The sequence below is a fragment of the Megascapheus bottae genome, chromosome 31, assembly GCF_031878675.1.
Source record: "Megascapheus bottae isolate mThoBot1 chromosome 31, mThoBot2.hap1, whole genome shotgun sequence".
Lineage (NCBI taxonomy): Eukaryota > Metazoa > Chordata > Mammalia > Rodentia > Geomyidae > Megascapheus > Megascapheus bottae.
In genome coordinates this window covers 9,125,808-9,143,942 of record NC_143539.1, presented here as the reverse complement: position 1 = coordinate 9,143,942, position 18,135 = coordinate 9,125,808, and the positions used below count along the sequence as shown (strand labels likewise).

Genomic DNA, 18,135 nt, shown 5'->3' with positions numbered 1-18,135 from the left:
AGTGTTAGAGTGCTGGCCTAGCAGGCACAAAGCCCTGGGTTCGATTCCTTAATACCACATACACAGAAAAAGCCAGGAGTGGTATTGTGGTTCAAGTGGCCTTGAGAAAGCCCAAGGACAGTGCCCAGGCCCTGAGTTCAAGCCCCAGGACTGGCCCCCCCAAAAAAAAAAGAAAGAAAGAAAGAAAGTGGGGGGCAGCCCCTATATCACCACGAGTGGAGGATTCAGAGGATTTGCTTAGGTGCAAGGATTTGCTAGAAAGAATGGCAGAACTTAGGGAAATATGAGACTGGTCATCCCACCAGTCGACTTCCGGTTTTCTCACGGACTTTCCTGCTCAGCCTTAGCTTTGAGCTGTGATCCTCAGATCCCAGCCTCCTGAGTAGCTAGTGTGACAAACATGAACTACAGGCTTCTGGCTCAACACAACCATTTTTAACAATCTAAGACACATGCCTCCTGGCAGGCAGCAGTGCCAGGTCTGACTTTGGGTCTGAAATTTTTCAGCCTCTGATAGAGCTGAGAACCACTCTCCCTCCTACCCTGTAAACAACTAGCCTAGCTGGAGAGCATTGTGGAAAAGAGGAGTGCGGGAGCTACAGACCCCTTTTCTACCTGTTTTCCAGGAAACCCAGGCTCAAACCCAACCTCCCAGGGAAGAGGGGAAGGAGAGAGGGAAAGGATAAGAAGGGTAAGAAAGAAAGAGAAAAAGGAACCAAGAAAGAAAGTTGCATAGCTGAGAAAATAGATACGAACCTTCTCTCTTACACTGAGAACATCTTGACATTTAAATCCAATTACCCTTTCCTCATTCTTGATGAAGATATGACATGCAGTTAGAACATTCTACTAGATAAATATATCATGCCTTATACTGTTCCAGACTTTCCAGGGCTGATTTGGGGAGTCATCCCCACTCCCACCCCTATAGCCATCGGATTATTGCGAGAGCTTAAGGTCATGAGGTGGCCAAGTCCAAAGACCTCAACATGGACTGGGAATGTAGCTTAGGGAAAGAGTGCTTGTCTACAATACATGAAGCCCTGGGTTCAATTCCTTAGCATGACATATACAGAAAAAGCTGGAAGTGGCACTGTGGCTCAAGTGGTAGAGTGCTAGCCTTGAACAAAAGAAGCTCAGGGACTGTGCCCAGGCCCTGAGTTTAAGCCCCAGGACTGGTACACACACACACACACACACACACACGTACATGTGCCAGTCCTGGGGCTTGAATTTAGGGCCTGGGCACTGTCCTCTAGTTTTCAGAGCACTCAGGACTGCTGCTCTGTCACTTGAGCCACAGCTCTTCCAGCTTTTCAGTGGTTCAATGGGAGGTTCCAGTCTTACAGACATTTCTATCTAGGCTGGCCTCAAACCACAATCCTGGAATCTCAGCCTCTTCACTAGCTAGGATGACAAGTGTGACCCTTCCAGCTGCTGACTAACCTGGGAGATTTTTTTTTTTATAGCATTTGATCTCTTCCCTTCATTAAGTCATTAATTGGGAAGATGGGACAATTACAGGAGCTGCAAGAGTCACAAGTCTATGATTACTCAGAGACCTAATTTCTGGGCTTTTATTATTATTATTTTTTGAGTATGGCAAAATGCCACAATCCAGGTGGCCGGAGGTAGAGCAGGATTAATTAGACACGTTTCCATATTGCTTCAAAGCTTGAGTCTGCTTAGAAGCAAAGAGTAATTGAGTCTAAATGAAGCAGAAAGCCGGTAAGGAGCCCTTGTGCTATTATTCTGCTATAAATATGAGTTCTCTTCTGACATGGCACTGAGAGAGCCAGAGAATGCGAATGTTTTCACAAGTACACAGACTGTTTCCTGGCGAGAAAGAGAGGGAGAGAGAGAGAGACAGAGACAGAGACAGAGAGACAGAGAGAGGGAGACAGAGAGAGAGACAGAGAGAGAGAGACGGAAATGATTTGGAATTCATTAAAGCTGTGAGGTATCATCCCTGAAGACCACCTTTTGGCAAAATTCCCCTACTCCAGTGACGCTCCCTTTCAGAAGCCTGTTGTCCAAAGAAAGTTCTAGAAAATGTCTTGGTTCCTCCCTCCATGTTCATCTGGGGGGGGGAGATAGACACAGAGAGCGGTAAAGAAAAGTGTAAGTTAATAGAGATTCATTTACTTTTCCCCACTTTTTTCTTTTCTTTTTCTTTCTGTTTAACCAATCCAGGGTCTGGCTGCTGTCTGGAACCTTTTTTTTTCCCTCAAGGCTAGTGGACTACCACTTTGAGCCACAGCTCCACTTCCAGCTTTTGGGTGGTTAAAGATAAGAGTGTCTAGACTTTTCCTGCCTAAGCTAGCTTCACATTGCAGTCCTCAGATCTCAACCTCCTAAGTAGCGAGGGTGACACATGTGAGCCCCTGGGCTCACCCTATTATTCTTTAGTCTCATTTCAACTGTGAATTCCAACAACCAAATTAATCTCCGCCCCTTTCCTCCTCTCAATCGTGACTGTTACAAGATTGAGACGATATTTTTTTTTTTTGCATCACAGGGCGTGAACACAGGCTAGCACTCTACCACTTGAACCATAGCACCACTTCAAGTTTTCTGGTGGTTTATTGGAGACCAGAGTCTCACAGACTTTTCTGCGTGGACTGGCTTTGAACCGTAATCCTCAGATTTCAGCCTCCAGAATAGCTAGGATTATAAGCGTGAGCCACCAGCACCCAGCCTATGGTGACTCCTTTTGCTCCCACAGATAAAGGTGAACCCCACATCCCTCCCCTGACTTGGCCCTTCTTCAGGCCTCTCTCCCTCCCTCCTCCCTCCCCTTCCACCCTGACTTAGTAGTCCAGCATCTCTCTCCTCTTCTCTCCTCCCCAAGATCAAAACCTCATTATCCTAAAATACACCGTTTGCCATTGTTCATTCCACTTTCAACTGTTGTCTTTTCCTAAGGGCTTGAAGTCAGACATTAAGCCACTCACTCCCCACCCCCCACCCCTACTCTAAATTACAGCATGGGGGTTAGAGTAGTCCTTATATCTGTGAATGGACAGATGTGTGCCAGATGGGGTTCAAGCCTCAATCCTTCAACCCCTAAACATCATTTGCAAGAGAGTACATGTGTTTATTAATTTGTATTAAATACATTTGAAAGGACTGGGAATGTGGCATGCATGAAACCCTGGGTTCCATTCCTCAGGATCACATGAACAGAGAAAGCTAGAAGTGGCATTGTGACTCAAGCAGTAGAATGCTAACCTTGAGCAAAAGAAGTTCAGGGACAGTGCCCAGGCCCTGAGTTCAAGCCCAGGATTGGGAAAAAACAAAATCCAAACATCCATACATCTATACATTCATTTGAAGCTGGGCACTGATGGCTTCTGCCTGTAATCCTAGCGAATCTGAGATTCGCTTCTACCATCTACACTGTATCATTTCAGAATCCTTTGTCCCCCATCAATACCAAGGAGTCTAGGTGTGTGTGTGTGTGTGTGTGTGTGTGTGTGTGTGTGTGTGTGTGTGTGTGTGTGTGTGTGTGATGGTCCTGGGGCTTGAATTCATGTTCTATGCACTGTCTTTGAGCTGTTTTGCTCAAGGCTAGCATTCTTACATTTGAGCCATAGTGCCACTCCCACTCTCCCCCTCCCTTTTTTTTTTGCTGTTTATAAAAACCTTCCCCCCCTCCATGTTGCCATTTGATTCCTGCAATATATGCCAGATCTCTGCAAAAACCAAAAATAGCATTTTTTTAAAAAAAATAACACTTTAGCGTTCCAAAATACGTTCACACAATTTTCTGTCAATTTAATTGAGGTATAATTTATAAACAAGAAAACACATTCATTGTGAGTGAGTTTTGACAAATACAATCCCAATAAAAATACAGACCATTTTTCAGAGTCTGGACCATTGACTCATGTCGATATCAGCTCTGGGCTTCTCCCCACCCCAAAACTACTGCTCTGTTGCCAGATATTAGTTATGCCTGTTCTAGAATTCTATATAAGGGTGGTACTTCAGTCTGTGTGTATGTGTGGTGTGTGTGTATTGATCCTAGGGCTTGAACTCGGAGCCCAGGTTCTGTCCCTGAGCTTTTTTTTATTCTAGGCTGGTGTTCTGCCACTTGAACCACAGCTCCACTTCTTGCTTTTTGGTGGTTTATTGGAGGTGAGAGTCTCAATCCTGCTGTATTAGCATCCTGCTAAGCAATATATTCTCTCTCTCTCTCTCTCTCTCTCTCTCTCTCTCTCTCTCTCTCTCTCTCTCAAGTCAAAGCAATAGTAATTGCAGACCAGGCCCACAGAGCAATTTGTTTTGGCACATGCATGTCAAAAGGACAATATATCATGACATCAGACGTTTGGAGAAAATTGCTTTTCCTCCAGTGAATGCAAAGTCATAAATAATTTCAGGTTGGAAAGAACTCTGGTTAAGCATGTGTTTGACGTCAGGGAATGGCCTGTAAATACCACACAGTACGGATGTTTTTTTTGAATGAGGAGACAGATTTGTGGGGGTCACTCTAGTGTAGACCTTCGCCTATAACTTATTATAGTAGGAGCGGTCAATGCCCGACCTCCCTTCACACAAATGCTGTTGTGGAAGGCTTAACCTTAACTGACAACTATTCCTAGTAAACCCATCCTGGGAAGGGGTAGAGAGATGAAGAAGAGGGTTGAGAGTGTGGCCTACTGGTGAGTGCTGGCCTAGCATGCACAAAGCCCTGGGTTTAATTCCTTGGTACCACATACACAGAAAAAGGCAGAAGTGGTGCTGTGGCACAGAAGAAGAAGAGAAAGAAGAAGAAGGAGGAGGAGGGGGAGGGGGAGGGGTGGGGGAGGGGGAGGGGATGGAGAGGGGGAGGAGTTGGAGGAAAGGAAGGGAGGGAGGGAAAAACAAAAAGGAAGATGAAAAAGAAAATGATGGGAGAAAGAAAGGACTTTAGCCGGGTGCTGGTGGCTCATCCCTGTCTTGTCTTCTTAGCCTCTCAGGAGGCTGAAATCTGAGGATCACACAGTTCAAAGCCAGTCCGGGCAGGAAAGTTCCCCTGAGACCCTTGTCTCCAATGAACCATCAGAAAACTGGAAGTGGTGCTGTAGCTCAAAGCGGGAGAGCACTAGCCTTGAGCAAAAGAGCTCAGGGACAGGGCCCAAGCCCTGAGTTCAAGCCCCACAACCCACAAAAAGACAAGAAAAAAAGGAAGGAGGTGGAGACCCTTCCAGAGGAAGAAGAGAGGCAAGGTAGAGGAAGAGTGTGCGTGCGTGGGGTGACAGGGGCTGGGTCCAGTCTCTTCAGGGCTCAGGTCCCTTGCCTTTCAAATCATCACAACCAAAGACCTGCTGACCCCTGCTCATTCTTCTCTGGGGCAGCCTGAGGTCCTTCTGGAGGGGGACCCATAAATATCATCTCCTGTCTGTGTCCTGTGACACCTCCATGCGCCCTTTAACCTACACCACCCCCAGCGTGCCAGCCAGGCTGCCCCTAAAGTCTACCAGAGGAGAAAGTCCACCCCACCCCCAGCCAGGCCCTCGGGATGAGGGGGGCATGGGGGTGGGGAAGGTAGGGCACCCACCTTCTCATCAGGGGTCTGGCTTCAGGAAATACTCCTAAGGGAACAAAGAGGAAAAATAAGCAAAAGTTCAATATCATTTTCAAATTCTCCATAAACACCAGCACCAAAGACAAGGGGTGAAACTCTGCCGGTAATTGTCCAGAGGCTCTCAGTTGGGGTATCCAACAGCCCTATGGACCAGCTTCTCCTGCAGAATCCCCAACACCCCTGCCAGTCCTGCCAGGTTGGCCACAGGGTGAGGGGGCACCAGGATTTCATTAGAACTTCGGATTATTATCAAGAATAGAGGGCGCGCTATCAGCTCTCCTTTTAATAAAAATCCCATTTCCTCTTACATTTGGTTGTCTTACAAACAGAGGCTATTGCAGGGATGGAAGGGATCAAAGTAGAAAAGACAAGCCAGGGAGACTGAGATCTGAAGATGGAAGTTCAAAGCCAGCCCAAGCTGGATATTCTGTGAAATACTTACCTCCAAGGAGCCAGCCAAAATCCAGAGCTGGAGTTGTGGCTCAAGGAACAGAGTGCTAGCCTTGAACAAAAAACAGTGCCTAGGCCTTGAGTTCAAGTCCTAGCTGCTCCTGAGACCCCTGGGTACTTAACGCTACTCTTTGTTGAAAAAGCACGGAACTGCCCTCCCGCTGCTCCATAACTGATGTCCACTTTCCTCCAATTAAATAGAAATTGAAGGCACCTCTGACTTAGACTCCTAGGTAAAATAATTAGTGCTGAAGATAATAATTGAGGTGCATTTGTTGTGAAGGAAGTCAGCAAGCTAGCATGCAAGGAGGTGATTCTCAGCCCTTGGTACCCCATCTCCATCTGCAGGCTGTCTTCTTTGGGGAGACCCCAGGCCAAGACCCTATATCCATTCTAGCTATGTGACGTGAGTGTCATAGTAGAAAATATCCCACCCTGGAACCCCCATCCTAGACCCACTAGACCCACGGTTAGAACCAAGCCATGGAGATAAATCTGGTAGCTACTGAGAAAAACTGGTCCTCTAAGCCAGCAGGGTGAAACTCTAAGATTTGTTACCCATCTTCCAAACCTGCCCTCCTAGAGCCCCACCAAAGCCAGGGTCCTTTCTCTACCCATCCTGTGCCCACACTTGAGAGCCTGACACACGGCAAGTCTCAAGTAGATGCTGCTTGCAGCATCAGTAGCCACTGCCCTCTCTCTGCCAGGCTAGCAGGGGCCATGAGAGGAACCTGTCTGGTTGGCTGTGTGCCCACTGATTCTGTCCCCTTGCATACTTGCTTGCTTGCTTGCTTACTTTGGGAAGAGATTGAGGTTTTTTCTGCAGGGGTCACCATGTTAACCTCAGCCTCCCCTAGCCAGGAGAAAAATCTCATTCTGGAGGGCTCATCACAGCGTCCAGCTCTGTGATAATGAGGTACTCAAGAGGCTGAGATCCCAGAATCACAGTTCAAAGGATGCCTGAGCCAGGCAGGCAAGTAAGAATCTCATCTCAGTCAACCACAAAAAGCTAGACATGGCTCTGTGGCTCAAGTGTTGGAGCACTAGCCTTGACCATAAAAGCTCAGAGATAGCGCCCAGGCCCTGAGTTCAAAGCCCCAGGACTGACACAGAAAAAGAGAAACAGAAACACCTAAGATACTTAGTCTTTTTCATTACCGCTCGTGAATCCCAAAGAAATCCCCTTAAATATTCTGTTGTTCCCTCATCTCCCACATGATAAGATTCCTTTATCTCTTGTTGTCATGGGAAGTATCTATTAGCTGATTAATATTAATGTGTTGGCCAATGAATATTAATATCAGAACCGATTCATACTTCACAAGGCAGCGATGGGAATGAGAGACTCCAAGCCCAGACAGCTGTCAGATCTGGACTCTGGTTCTCTGGGGAGTCAGCACAAGTCAACTCTTTGCTTCTCCGTGGCTTGTTACCCACACCCTGCCATTAGCCAGGTCTGTCAGGGCTAGCAAAGAAATGTGCCTAGATTCTGATTGTGGCAATTAAAACCCTCACCATCTGAGACAGCATATTTTATCATTGAAATGGTGTGTTTCCATTTCTCCTAAGATACTTTGCTGGCAATGTTGTTAAATTAGGTGATAGGAGGTGATGTGTGTGTGTGTGTGTGTGTGTGTGTGTGTGTGTGTGTGTGTGTGCGTGTGTAATTTTTTTGGCTTCTCAAGTTGGAATGTGTTACCATGCTTCCTTATCTGCCTGGAATTAGAAAGGTTGCAGAATTCTATGTGCTTCTAAAGGTTTTCATTATCAAAAATCAACCAGACTTGTATAAAAACAGACAACACTGCTTGCCCTGCCTATTTAGTCAAAGATGGATGGAAGCTTTGTCTTCTGACATTAGAGGTAGCTTTCAACATTTGGTAGATAAAAAGAGTCGACAAATTTAGCCAGATATTTGGTTAACTCATGCCTGTAACCTTAGCTACTTAGACAGCTGAGATCTAAGTATCTCAGTTCAAAGCCAGCCTGGGAAAGCTGGATGTTTTGCCTAGTGGTTAGAGTGCTTGCCTAGCATGCACGATGACCTGGGTTCGATTCCTCGGTACCACATACATAGAAAAAAGTTGAAAGTGGTGCTGTGGCTCAAGTAGTAGAGCTCTAGCCTTGAAAAAGCCCAAGGACAGTGCTCAAGCCTTGAGTTCAAGCCCCAGGACTGGCAAAAATAAATAAACAAACAAACAAACAAGTAAAATAACAAAGCCAGCCTGGGCAACCAAACCCAAGAGACTCTTATCCCCAATGAACCCTCCCAAAAGCCCAAAGTGGAAATGTGTGGCTCAGTTGGTAGAGCACCCGCCTTGAGCAAAAAAGCTAAGGGACAGCGCTCAACAGACCCTGAGTTCACGTTCCAGGACCAATACAAAACCAAATATCTAAAGCTTCTTGTGTCCCTATTGCTTCTCCCTGCCCTGCACCCACACACTTCTCCCAGGATCCCACCATTCTCTCATCACCACCAAAAAAAAAAAGAGAAAGACGCATGCTAGCCACTGTAAACATCTTTGGTATGATTTATCGTCGTCATCAGAATATTTTGTTTGGAGCTGTAAAGCTACAGGCATAAATCAAGTCATTAGAATGAAGGACGTTTAATCCTGCACAAGATGCATCGGTGGGCTGAGCAGCGATCACCCAGCTCTCGAATCATTAATTTCATTAATTAATATGGACTGCATGGGCCCAGAAGGCCTGTGACACGGGAGCCTGGTTGCTTTTATTTCCTGAAGTAACCTATTTTATTATTACCAAGAGGGGCCCCCAAACACCTGCTTGGCGATGGAAGGCTGGGATCCTGAGACGCAGGCAGCCGGGAGGGGTTTGCCTCCACTCCTGTGATCCAGCTACTTTATTCTGTGTACAGCGCCCTGGCTAGATTTCAAAGGAAGCAGGGAGAAAAAAAAAACAGCTCTAACAATCCTTTCACACTGACCCCAGCCACCCTCGAAACAGCCATTACACGGCAAGCATATTTATCGCCAAGCTGGCTAAATCTAATTTTCAGACTTTTGCTGTCTATCTGCTTGTGTGCAAAAGGCTAAGGAGAAAAAAAAAAAAAGCAATGCCTTGAAAGGAATTATCAGGAACTTCGGACAATGTCTTCCGGGGACATCTGGTCCTCTCCACAGCCACCCACCCCCCACCACCCTTCCAGAAAAAAAACTCAAGTACCAAATTGCTCGCACACAGACTCCTCGCCAAGATGAAAGAGAAAACCCCAAAAATGCTAGAGAAGGGAGAAGAGAGAGGAAGGATGGGGGGGTCTTAAATGAGGGATTTCTGTAAAAGACTGGCAAAATCTCTCTCTCTCTCTCTCTCTCTCTCTCTCTCTCTCTCTCTCTCTCTCTCTCTCTCTCTCTCTCTCACTGGGACTGGGGTTTGAACTCAGGTCCTGGACTCTGTCCTTTAGCTTTTCCCTCAAGGATGGCACTGTACCACTTGAGCCACAGCTCCACATCCTGCCTTTTTGCTGCTTCCTTAGACATCAGAGCCTCATCCATGTTCCTGCCCAACGTGGCTTCAAATCATGGCCAAATCACGATGGGCAGATCTCAGCCCCCTGAGTCGCTGTGACTACAGGTGTGAGCCCAGGGCCTGTTCCTCCCCTTCTCTGCAGCTACTTCCACTTTTGGCATCACACAGCACATTCCCCCACCCCAACCTCCCCACTTGTTCCAAAGCCACTTCCAGCCTTCCCTTGCCTTCTCTAACTGTGGTGGGGGGCAAGGAGAGGACCCCTAGAATACTGTTTTCCTTCACTCAGTGTCCTCCCAGTAATGGAGACCACACTGGTGACAGAGAGATGCAGTGGTTTGGAGCCTGAACCGGGGGGAGGGGCTGTGGCTGACACTGAAAGACCCTCCCCCCCATCATCCCCTCCTCCCACTCATCTCCCCCTCCTCCCACTCATCTCTCCCTCCTTCTCACCCCTCCCCTGGGGATGCCATCAAGAGACGGCCTCCACCATCAGCAGACAGCCATCTGGACATACATCCGGAGAGGCTGGCCTGGGGGAAACTCCATTACTGTCCCTGAGAAAGGGGTGGGGGTTGAAGCAGTGCACCCCCCCTAGAGGGGGGGCCTGTAGGAGGGGAGGCAGGGAGACAGGCACTTCAAAGAAGCATCCGCTAAGATGGATTTACTCGTGCACCTTTTCAAAATATCACAGGCTCCAGCGCTGACAGTTCTGTCAGCTACGGCCAGCTCAGTAATTGACGCTGTAGCTGCAGTGGTGCAAACCCGGGACCTCCTGAGCGGGCCCCATCATTATCTCTCGGCCTGGTCACTCTCTTAATAGGCTGCCCTGCTGGCTGCCTCTGACGGCCTGACTCCTGTCCAGTGAAGGGCAAGATGTCTGGAGATTTTTTTGGGGGGGGGGGCAGGAGGGCAGTAATGGAGACAAGCAGCCCCTCCCTCTATGAAGCCCCACCACACAATCTCCCTCTCCAGCATGATTTGCTATGGGAGTGTGTGTGTGTGTGTGTGTGTGTGTGTGTGTGTGTGTGTGTGTCAGTCCTAGGGCTTAAACTCAGGGCCTGGTTACTTCCCTGAGCTTCTTTTGCTCAAGGCTAGCACTCTACCACTTGAGCCACAGCTCCACTCCTGGCCTTTTTTTTTTTCTTGGTAATTTATTAGAGATAAAGAGTTTCATGGGCTTTCCTTCCTAGGCTGGCTTTGAATCTAAGATTACAGACATGAGCCACCAGGGCCCAGCTCACTTCTGGCTTTTTGGTTGCTACTGGAGATGAGTTTCTTAGACTTTCTTGCACACACAGCTGCCTGGCATCAGTGGCTCACACTTGCAATTCTAGCTACTCAGAGGCTGAGATCTGAGGAAAGCCATCCAAAGCCAGCCTAGGCAGGAACGTCCATGAGTTTCTTATCGCCAATGAACCAGCAAAAAGCAGGAAGTGGTTCTGTGGCTCAAGTGGTAGAGCACTAGCCTTAAATTTAAAAAAAAAAAAAAGGACAAAACCCACAGCCTGAGTTCAAGCCCCAGAACCAACACACACTCACACAAAAATCATAGCCAGGTGCCAGTGGCTCACACCTGTAACTCCAGCTACTCAGGAGACTGAATACACAGTCAGGACACAGGGAAGGGGGGCCATACTCAGGAATCTTGCCCCCCTATGTGATGGGCTGCAGGTGGCTAGGGCAGGACAGATGCCAGGTTCTGCTTTGCAGAGCTGCTGAGTGACTGACAGGCAGCTCCAAAATCTGATCCAGCTCTGACAGCACCAAGAGAACAGGCAGCCAAGGCTGAGCCGTCAGGGATCCACCGGGAGGCTTCTCGAATCCTAATCACCCAGGCAAGGGAATGAATTCACCATCCGTGCCCATTAGCGCTGGACAGCGGAGCTCTCAGCCCTCCCTCTAAGCCACCCATTCACCCCTTCCACCCACAGCGAGTGCCCAGTGCTGGGGCTCAGGGAGAGTCCGCTCTGCCAGGCCTGCAGGGGACATCAGGAAGCTTCTAGCCGAGGGACTGGAGCTGGTACCAGCAAGTACCTCCTGCCATCTGCAGCTGTGGGTCATTTGACAGATGGCAAAGTCAGAGAAGTTGAAGAATGGCCTCAAGGCCACACTGGAGGGTCTTCTCTCTCTCCTCTCCCCTCTTCCGCTCTCTCCTTTCTTTTCCTTCCTCCCTCTCTTTTTCTGCCTCTCCCTCTATCCCTTCCTCTATCTCTCTTTCCTCCCTCTCTCTACCTCCTGTTCTCTCTTCCTCTCTCCTCCCCCTTCTTCCCCCCTTTCTCCCTCCCTCTTCTCCTGTCTCTCCTTCTATCTCTATCTCTTTCTCTCTCCTCCTTCTCCTTTCCCTCTTCCTTTCTCTCACTTTTTCTGCAACACCCTAAGAAACAACACCCTCCTCTCCTTCAGAAACCCTGTGTGTTCCCTGTAGAGTCTGAGCAGTGCCCTTGGCTTTCTCCTGGAGCCCAGTGGGCCTCGTGCCCATCTGTGTGCCCACTGCTAGCATCCCTGCCCCTGGGACTTCCTGCTGTTGAACCAGATCACAGGCACGGGGCCGTGGGAATGGTGGAGAAAGTGCCATGAGGCCTCATTGTCTCCCAACCACATGGTCATTCATCCATCCCAGCCTGCATGCCAGCCATCAGGGATAGAACGAACCATGGCTGGGATTCTGGTCAGAGCCCCCACAAGAGGAAGCAAGATATAAACCAGGGCTTCCATTGCAGTGTCTTTCCCACCCCAGCCCATGCCAGCCTGAGCTCACTCATCTTCCCAGGAGGACCTAGGGGGCCCCTGACCTGTTGAGCAAGTTAATGGATGTGGGAATAATGCGGATGAGAAAAAACACCTTGATTGATCAGGAAACCCAATGCCCATGAGTCTAGAACTCAGAGCCCAGAAACGGTCCCTTCACTTTTTCACTCAAGGCTGGTGCTGTACCACTTGGGCGATACCTCTACCTCTGTCTTTTTGCTGTTTGCTGGTTCATTCGAAATAAGAGTCTCGGTGGACTTGCCTGTTTGGGCTGGCTTCAAACCATGATCCTCCCTCACATCTCGGCCTCCTGAGTGCCTAGATTGCAAGTGAGGGAAATGAGCTGTTTTGGAGTTGAAGGGTTTCTAAGACAGGCTATTGTCCATGAGACACTGCCTTTTCCAGAGAGGGCAATTACAGCCAGGTTGGTGGTGGTATGGAAAAATGTGGGCAGGAAATCAAGGAGATTTACCCAGCGCCATGCTCTGTCCAGCAGGAAGTTTGCTGCCAGCCTCACAGTGGGAAGTGGTGGGAACTCCTTCAGGCCCAGAGCTGGGGTGTGCAGGAGAGAAGAGTGTCCTCCTGTCCAATCCTGTCCACAGAAAAGGACAAGGGGCGGGGCTTAGCCTTGATGGACACCCGCTCAGGCGTGGGGAGCCATGGGAACGCCCTCAGGCTCAGAGCCTTGGAGACCAATACCCTCCTGTCCAATCCTGTCCGCAAAAGGGGGACGAGGGGGCGGGGCTCAGCCTTGATGGACATATGCTCAGCACAGGTAGCCATGGGAACTCCCTTAGGCTCAGAACCTGAAAGTAGGGAAGAAAGAGAGCGCCCTCCGGCCCAGTCCTGTCCACAGAGAGGGATGAGGGGGGGGGCCCAGCCTCGAGGGACACCGGGCTCCCTCCACCTCACAGCCTGGCAGCATGGCCTTTGAAGGTGGCACCTCCGCCCCACTCTTGGCCAAATCTTGTATATGACTCATTTGCTCCAGAAAAGGAGTATAAATAAGCGCCATCACACCTTGACAGGTTGACGGGTTGACAAGGGGAATAAATTCCCACATCTGAGACTCTGAGATGGAGAGGTGATTTAGCAAAGCCAGCTGCCACCAGGAGAAGAAAATAATTAAGGAAACCCGATGGTGTGGAGGAAAACGGAGCGGCTGTAGCGGGTCCCTGATGGTGACGAGCGCTGTCATTACTGTCTGCGGGAGAGAAGCCCCCACCCACTGGAGAGAAAGGAGCTCTGGAAACAGAGGCCACCCCAGAGAAGATGGGCTGGGGGGGGTACTGGAGAAGAGGACCCCAAACTCTCAGGCCGAGAGGGGGATGGGGTGTTGTGAAGGGCTTTAATCTCCTAAGGACAAGCACCTGCTGTTCACGATAGCCCTACTGGGATTGCCTGAACTCTCTATAGAAGAGACCAAAAGTCTTTTTCAACGTTTTCACACACACATGTGCACATGCACACGTGTTCACACACATGTCCAGAACGGCAGGCATGCTGCTCTTTCTCAACAAGGGCACACACCTGTTTTCATTCCAAAAAAAATCAGCAGAAGGTCAGTGTACCCAAGTTCTACCTCTCTTGAGACTTAAAGAAGGTTCCAGAAAGCTCGGGAGACATAGGCTTTGAGCCCAGAGGTGACTTGTTAATGAATAAAGATGCAATATCAAAGCCTCAGACAGGCCAGCCGGCCATTCTCCAGGCCACGGCTACACCCTGGCTCAAGCTATAAAACTGGATCTTACATGAAAATCACAGAGGGCTCTTTTCACTCAGGGCTTGGGGCTCTGCCGCTGGAGCCACCCCTCCACTTCTGGCTTTTTGGTGGTTCTTTTAAAGTCGCACAGACCTTCTTGGCCAGGTTGGCTTCAAACCCTGAGCCTCAGATTTCAGCCTTCAGAGTGGCTAGGATGGCAGCTGTGAGCCACCAGTACAGATATAAGCCAGAATCCTGTGACTTAGACAACGGTAAGGTAAAGTGGAGAGCGAGCTCACATAAGCCCTGCCTCTTCCACTGGACAGGTATTTGGGTGTATTAGATCTTTCAAGTTATGCATCATGTCAGAGAGCAGATGAGAGAAACCAACATCAGGAGCCAGATGAACCCCATCTTCCACGTAGGTAGGGGATGGAGAGGTTCTAACACCGAACCAAGCCCTTCCTCCCCTCCCCACAGCCTGTCTTTGTCAAGCACCCTGGAGTTAGCAGGTCCCTGGAAGCCAGGTGGTATTTCCATGACGAATGTTCTCTGCTTGTTTTTCAGGACTAAAACTCCACATCAGGCCACTACAGCTTCACAGTGTAAGTTTCTAGATTCAGATAAATCCTACCACATACAACCTGGGGGTGGGGGATGGGGGTGGGGGAAGCAAGGAAGGAGGGAGGGAGGAGTTGGGGAAAGGCAGGAAGAAAACATGGAGCTCCCAGGAAATCTATTATTGGAAAGAAAAATGGACCCAAGTCTTTCCCAGGAGCCTTGGGAACAGCACCCAGGGCTTTAGATCCATGGATTTCTCCTCCCTATTAGATGGCTCCTTTGGACTGTTGCTAATAGATAGAGTAAATCTGAGCCGGCCTCTTTCAAGGCCAGCGGCCGCTACCGCCCATCTTCCTAGGAAGAAAGGCAGCGCCATCTTATGGTAGAAGTCATGCATTGCCTTTCAGGTGTAACAGAACGGATGGAAGGAAGGAAGGAAGGAAGGAAGGAAGGAAGGAAGGAAGGAAGGAAGGAAGGAAGGAAGGAAGGAAGGAAGGAAGGAAGGAAGGAAGGAAGGAAGGAAGGGAGGGAGGGAGGGAGGGAGGGAGGGAGGGAGGGAGGGAGGGAGGGAGGGAAAAGAAAAGAAAGGAAGAGGCTGGAGCTTGGCCTAGTGGCAGAGTGCTGGCGCAGCACGCAGGAAGCCCTGGGTTCGATTCCTCAGTACCACCTACACAGAAAAAGCCAGAAGCGGTGCTGTGGCTCAAGTGGTGGAGGGCTAGCCTTGAGAACGCTCAAGGACAGTGCTCAGGCCTGGAGTTCGAGCCGCAGGACTGGAAAAATAAAGGGGAACGGGCACGGGGGCGGGGGGTGGGGGGACAAAACTCCTTCCAGCCGGGCGGCTGGCCCACCCGCAGTGACCATCTGCCCTTCCCGTTCCAGAATCTCCAGCAGCCACGTGGCTCCCAGGATGGTGACTTGAAGACACCCACAGACAGGGTCACCCAGGCTAGGTCCAGCAGGTCCCCCGGGGACCTCCACTTACAGATACCCGACCAGCCCCAGCCGCCCCGCCGCCCCCGGGCTCAGCCGCGGCTCCGCCAGCGCCGGCGCCGGCTGCTCATCAAAAAGATGCGGTCGGCGGTGGCGGCCGGCAACCACTCCTCCTCCGCGGGGCCGGGGGGCGGGGCCGGGGGCGGGGCTTTGACCGGTGGGGGCGGGGCTTGGACCGGTGGGGGCGGGGCCTGGACCGGGGGCGGGGCCGAGGGCGGGGGCGGGGCGATCGGCCGGTGGGCGGCGCTGCACCGCAGCCAGCAGGAGCGGAAGCGGCTGATGCGGGAGGCCTGCGCCAAGTACCGGGCGGGCGGCAGCCGCAGGCCCGTCACGCCGCGCCACGTGTCCCGCATCTTCGTGGAGGACCGCCACCGCGTGCTCTACTGCGAGGTGCCCAAGGCCGGCTGCTCCAACTGGAAGCGGGTGCTCATGGTGCTGTCGGGCCTGGCCGCCTCGGCCGCCGACCTCCACCACGACGCCGTGCACTACGGCAGCGCGCTGCGACGCCTGGACACCTTCGACCGCCAGGGCATCCTCCACCGCCTCAGCACCTACACCAAGATGCTCTTCGTCCGCGAGCCCTTCGAGAGGCTGGTCTCGGCCTTCCGCGACAAGTTCGAGCACCCCAACAGCTACTACCACCCCGTCTTCGGCAAGGCCATCGTGGCTCGGTACCGGGCCAACGCCTCTCGGGAGGCCCTGCGGACCGGCTCCGGAGTGCGCTTCCCCGAGTTCGTCCAGTACCTGCTGGACGTGCACCGTCCCGTGGGCCTGGACATCCACTGGGACCACGTCAGCCGGCTCTGCAGCCCCTGCCTCATCGACTACGACTTCGTGGGCAAGTTCGAGAGCATGGAGGACGACGCCAACTTCTTCCTCAGTCTCATCCGCGCCCCGCGGAACCTGACCTTCCCGCGCTTCAAGGACCGGCACTCGCAGGAGGCGCGGACCACGGCGCGGATCACCCACCGGTACTTTGCCCAGCTGTCCGCGCTGCAGCGCCAGCGCACCTACGACTTCTACTACATGGACTACCTGATGTTCAACTACTCCAAGCCCTTCGCGGACCTGTACTGAGGGGCGGGGCCTGTTGCTGGGGGCGGGGCTTGTCGCCCCGGGAGAGGACAGCGGTCCGGGCAGGGCCAGGTTGTCAGGGGAGTGGCTAACTGCTGGGGGCGGGGCTAGATATGGGGGTGTGGCCGGCTGCGGGGGCGGGGCCTGCTGTCAGGATTAGGTTAGCTGCTGGAGGAACGCCAGGCTGTCTGGGCGTGGTTAGCATTTGGGGAGGGGCCTGTTGCCAGGGGCGTGGTCTGTGTGCCAAGGCTAGCTGTTGGAGACCTCAAGTTGTCAGGGGCGTGGCTAGCTGCCGGAGGCGGGGCTAGTTATCGCAGGCACCACCGTTGAGGGTGGAGCCAGTTGCCAGGGGCGGGCCTGTTGCCAGAAAGTAACTACTGTGGGGGCCGGGCTAGTCGACAGGGGTGGGGCCTGTTGCATGGCCAAGGTCATCTGCTAAGGGCGGAGCCAAGTGCCAAAGGCGGGGCTTGTTGCAAGGGCCGTGGTTATCGCCGATGGCCACGCCCACTCACTCGGGTCCTGCTTTTTTTCAATGTAGCTCATCCCGGAGGATGAGCTCTATCCTCAAAGCAACCGGCTCTAATGCTGCAGATGAGGACAGAGGCCCTGTCCCCTGCCCCCTATCCCTCATCCCATACACGTGTGGTCACTCACGTGGCTGGAGGAGATGCTGCAGGCTGGGATGGACACCCTCCCCCACCACACCAGGGAGCTCAGCTATGATGACCTTTGAGGCCCCAAGGAGAGGGCCCTAGGAGTTAGGGATGTCTTGTCATTCCTTAGCCATTGCCTTCTATCGAACCCCGAGGTTTGCTGCTTTTCTATGACCTGGGGGAGGCTGGGAATAAAGCACATGGTTTTCAGAGCAGTGGGCGTCCATTCTGTGCTGCTGGGAGAGCCCAGTGACTTGTGCCATTGCTTCTGCCTTTCCCAGGCACCTGCAAACAGGAGCGGCACACGCACCGAAGAACAGCATTGTCCCCACAGAAACCAACAGAGGTCCTTTCCTCCTGTCACACCTTGAATAACTTGGGGTCCACAGGTCTTAAGAGGGTGTGACTGCTACATGACAAGTGACATCATTCTCTGCTTTCTGGACCTCTGGGCTGAGCACAGTGTGTGTGTGTGTGTGTGTGTGTGTGTGTGTGTGTGTGTGTGTGTGTGTGTGTTGCTCGTGGGGCTTGTTACTAAGAGCCTGAGTGCTGCTGTTTGTGAATTTCTTTTCCTCATGGCAAGCACTCTACCACTTGAGCCACGTCTCCACTTCAAGCTTTTTTAGGAGCTTGTTGGAGATAAGAGTCTTGCAGACTTTTCTGCTTGGACTGGTTTTGAACCGACCTCCTCAGATTTCACAGGCATGAGCCACTGGTACCCAGCTCTAAGCCCAGTTTTTACTATCATCTGTAGGAGCTCCCTGATTAGGACGTATGGCCCCTTACATGGGCCCTCAAGTCTTCCTGGACCCCCAGTATGAAGCAGCTGTGGGAGAAGAAAAGATGAAAACACCCCTTCTTGAAGCAAAGTTTCAAGTCAAAAATGGTTT

At 51.4% G+C, this 18,135-nt stretch overlaps 1 protein-coding gene across 1 annotated transcript in view; it reads left to right on the top strand.

Moving 5' to 3' along the window:
• The window catches only part of Chst8 (carbohydrate sulfotransferase 8), an 81,150-nt gene extending 64,555 nt beyond the window's left edge, over positions 1–16,595 (top strand). Inside the window, exons 3-5 of the mRNA XM_090321976.1 lie at positions 14,535–14,572; positions 15,408–15,653; positions 15,732–16,595. Coding sequence (XP_090178102.1) covers positions 14,535–14,572; positions 15,408–15,653; positions 15,732–16,595 — 1,148 coding nt within the window. The remainder of the gene's footprint in view (positions 1–14,534; positions 14,573–15,407; positions 15,654–15,731) is intronic.
• The last annotated feature ends 1,540 nt before the right edge of the window (positions 16,596–18,135 follow it).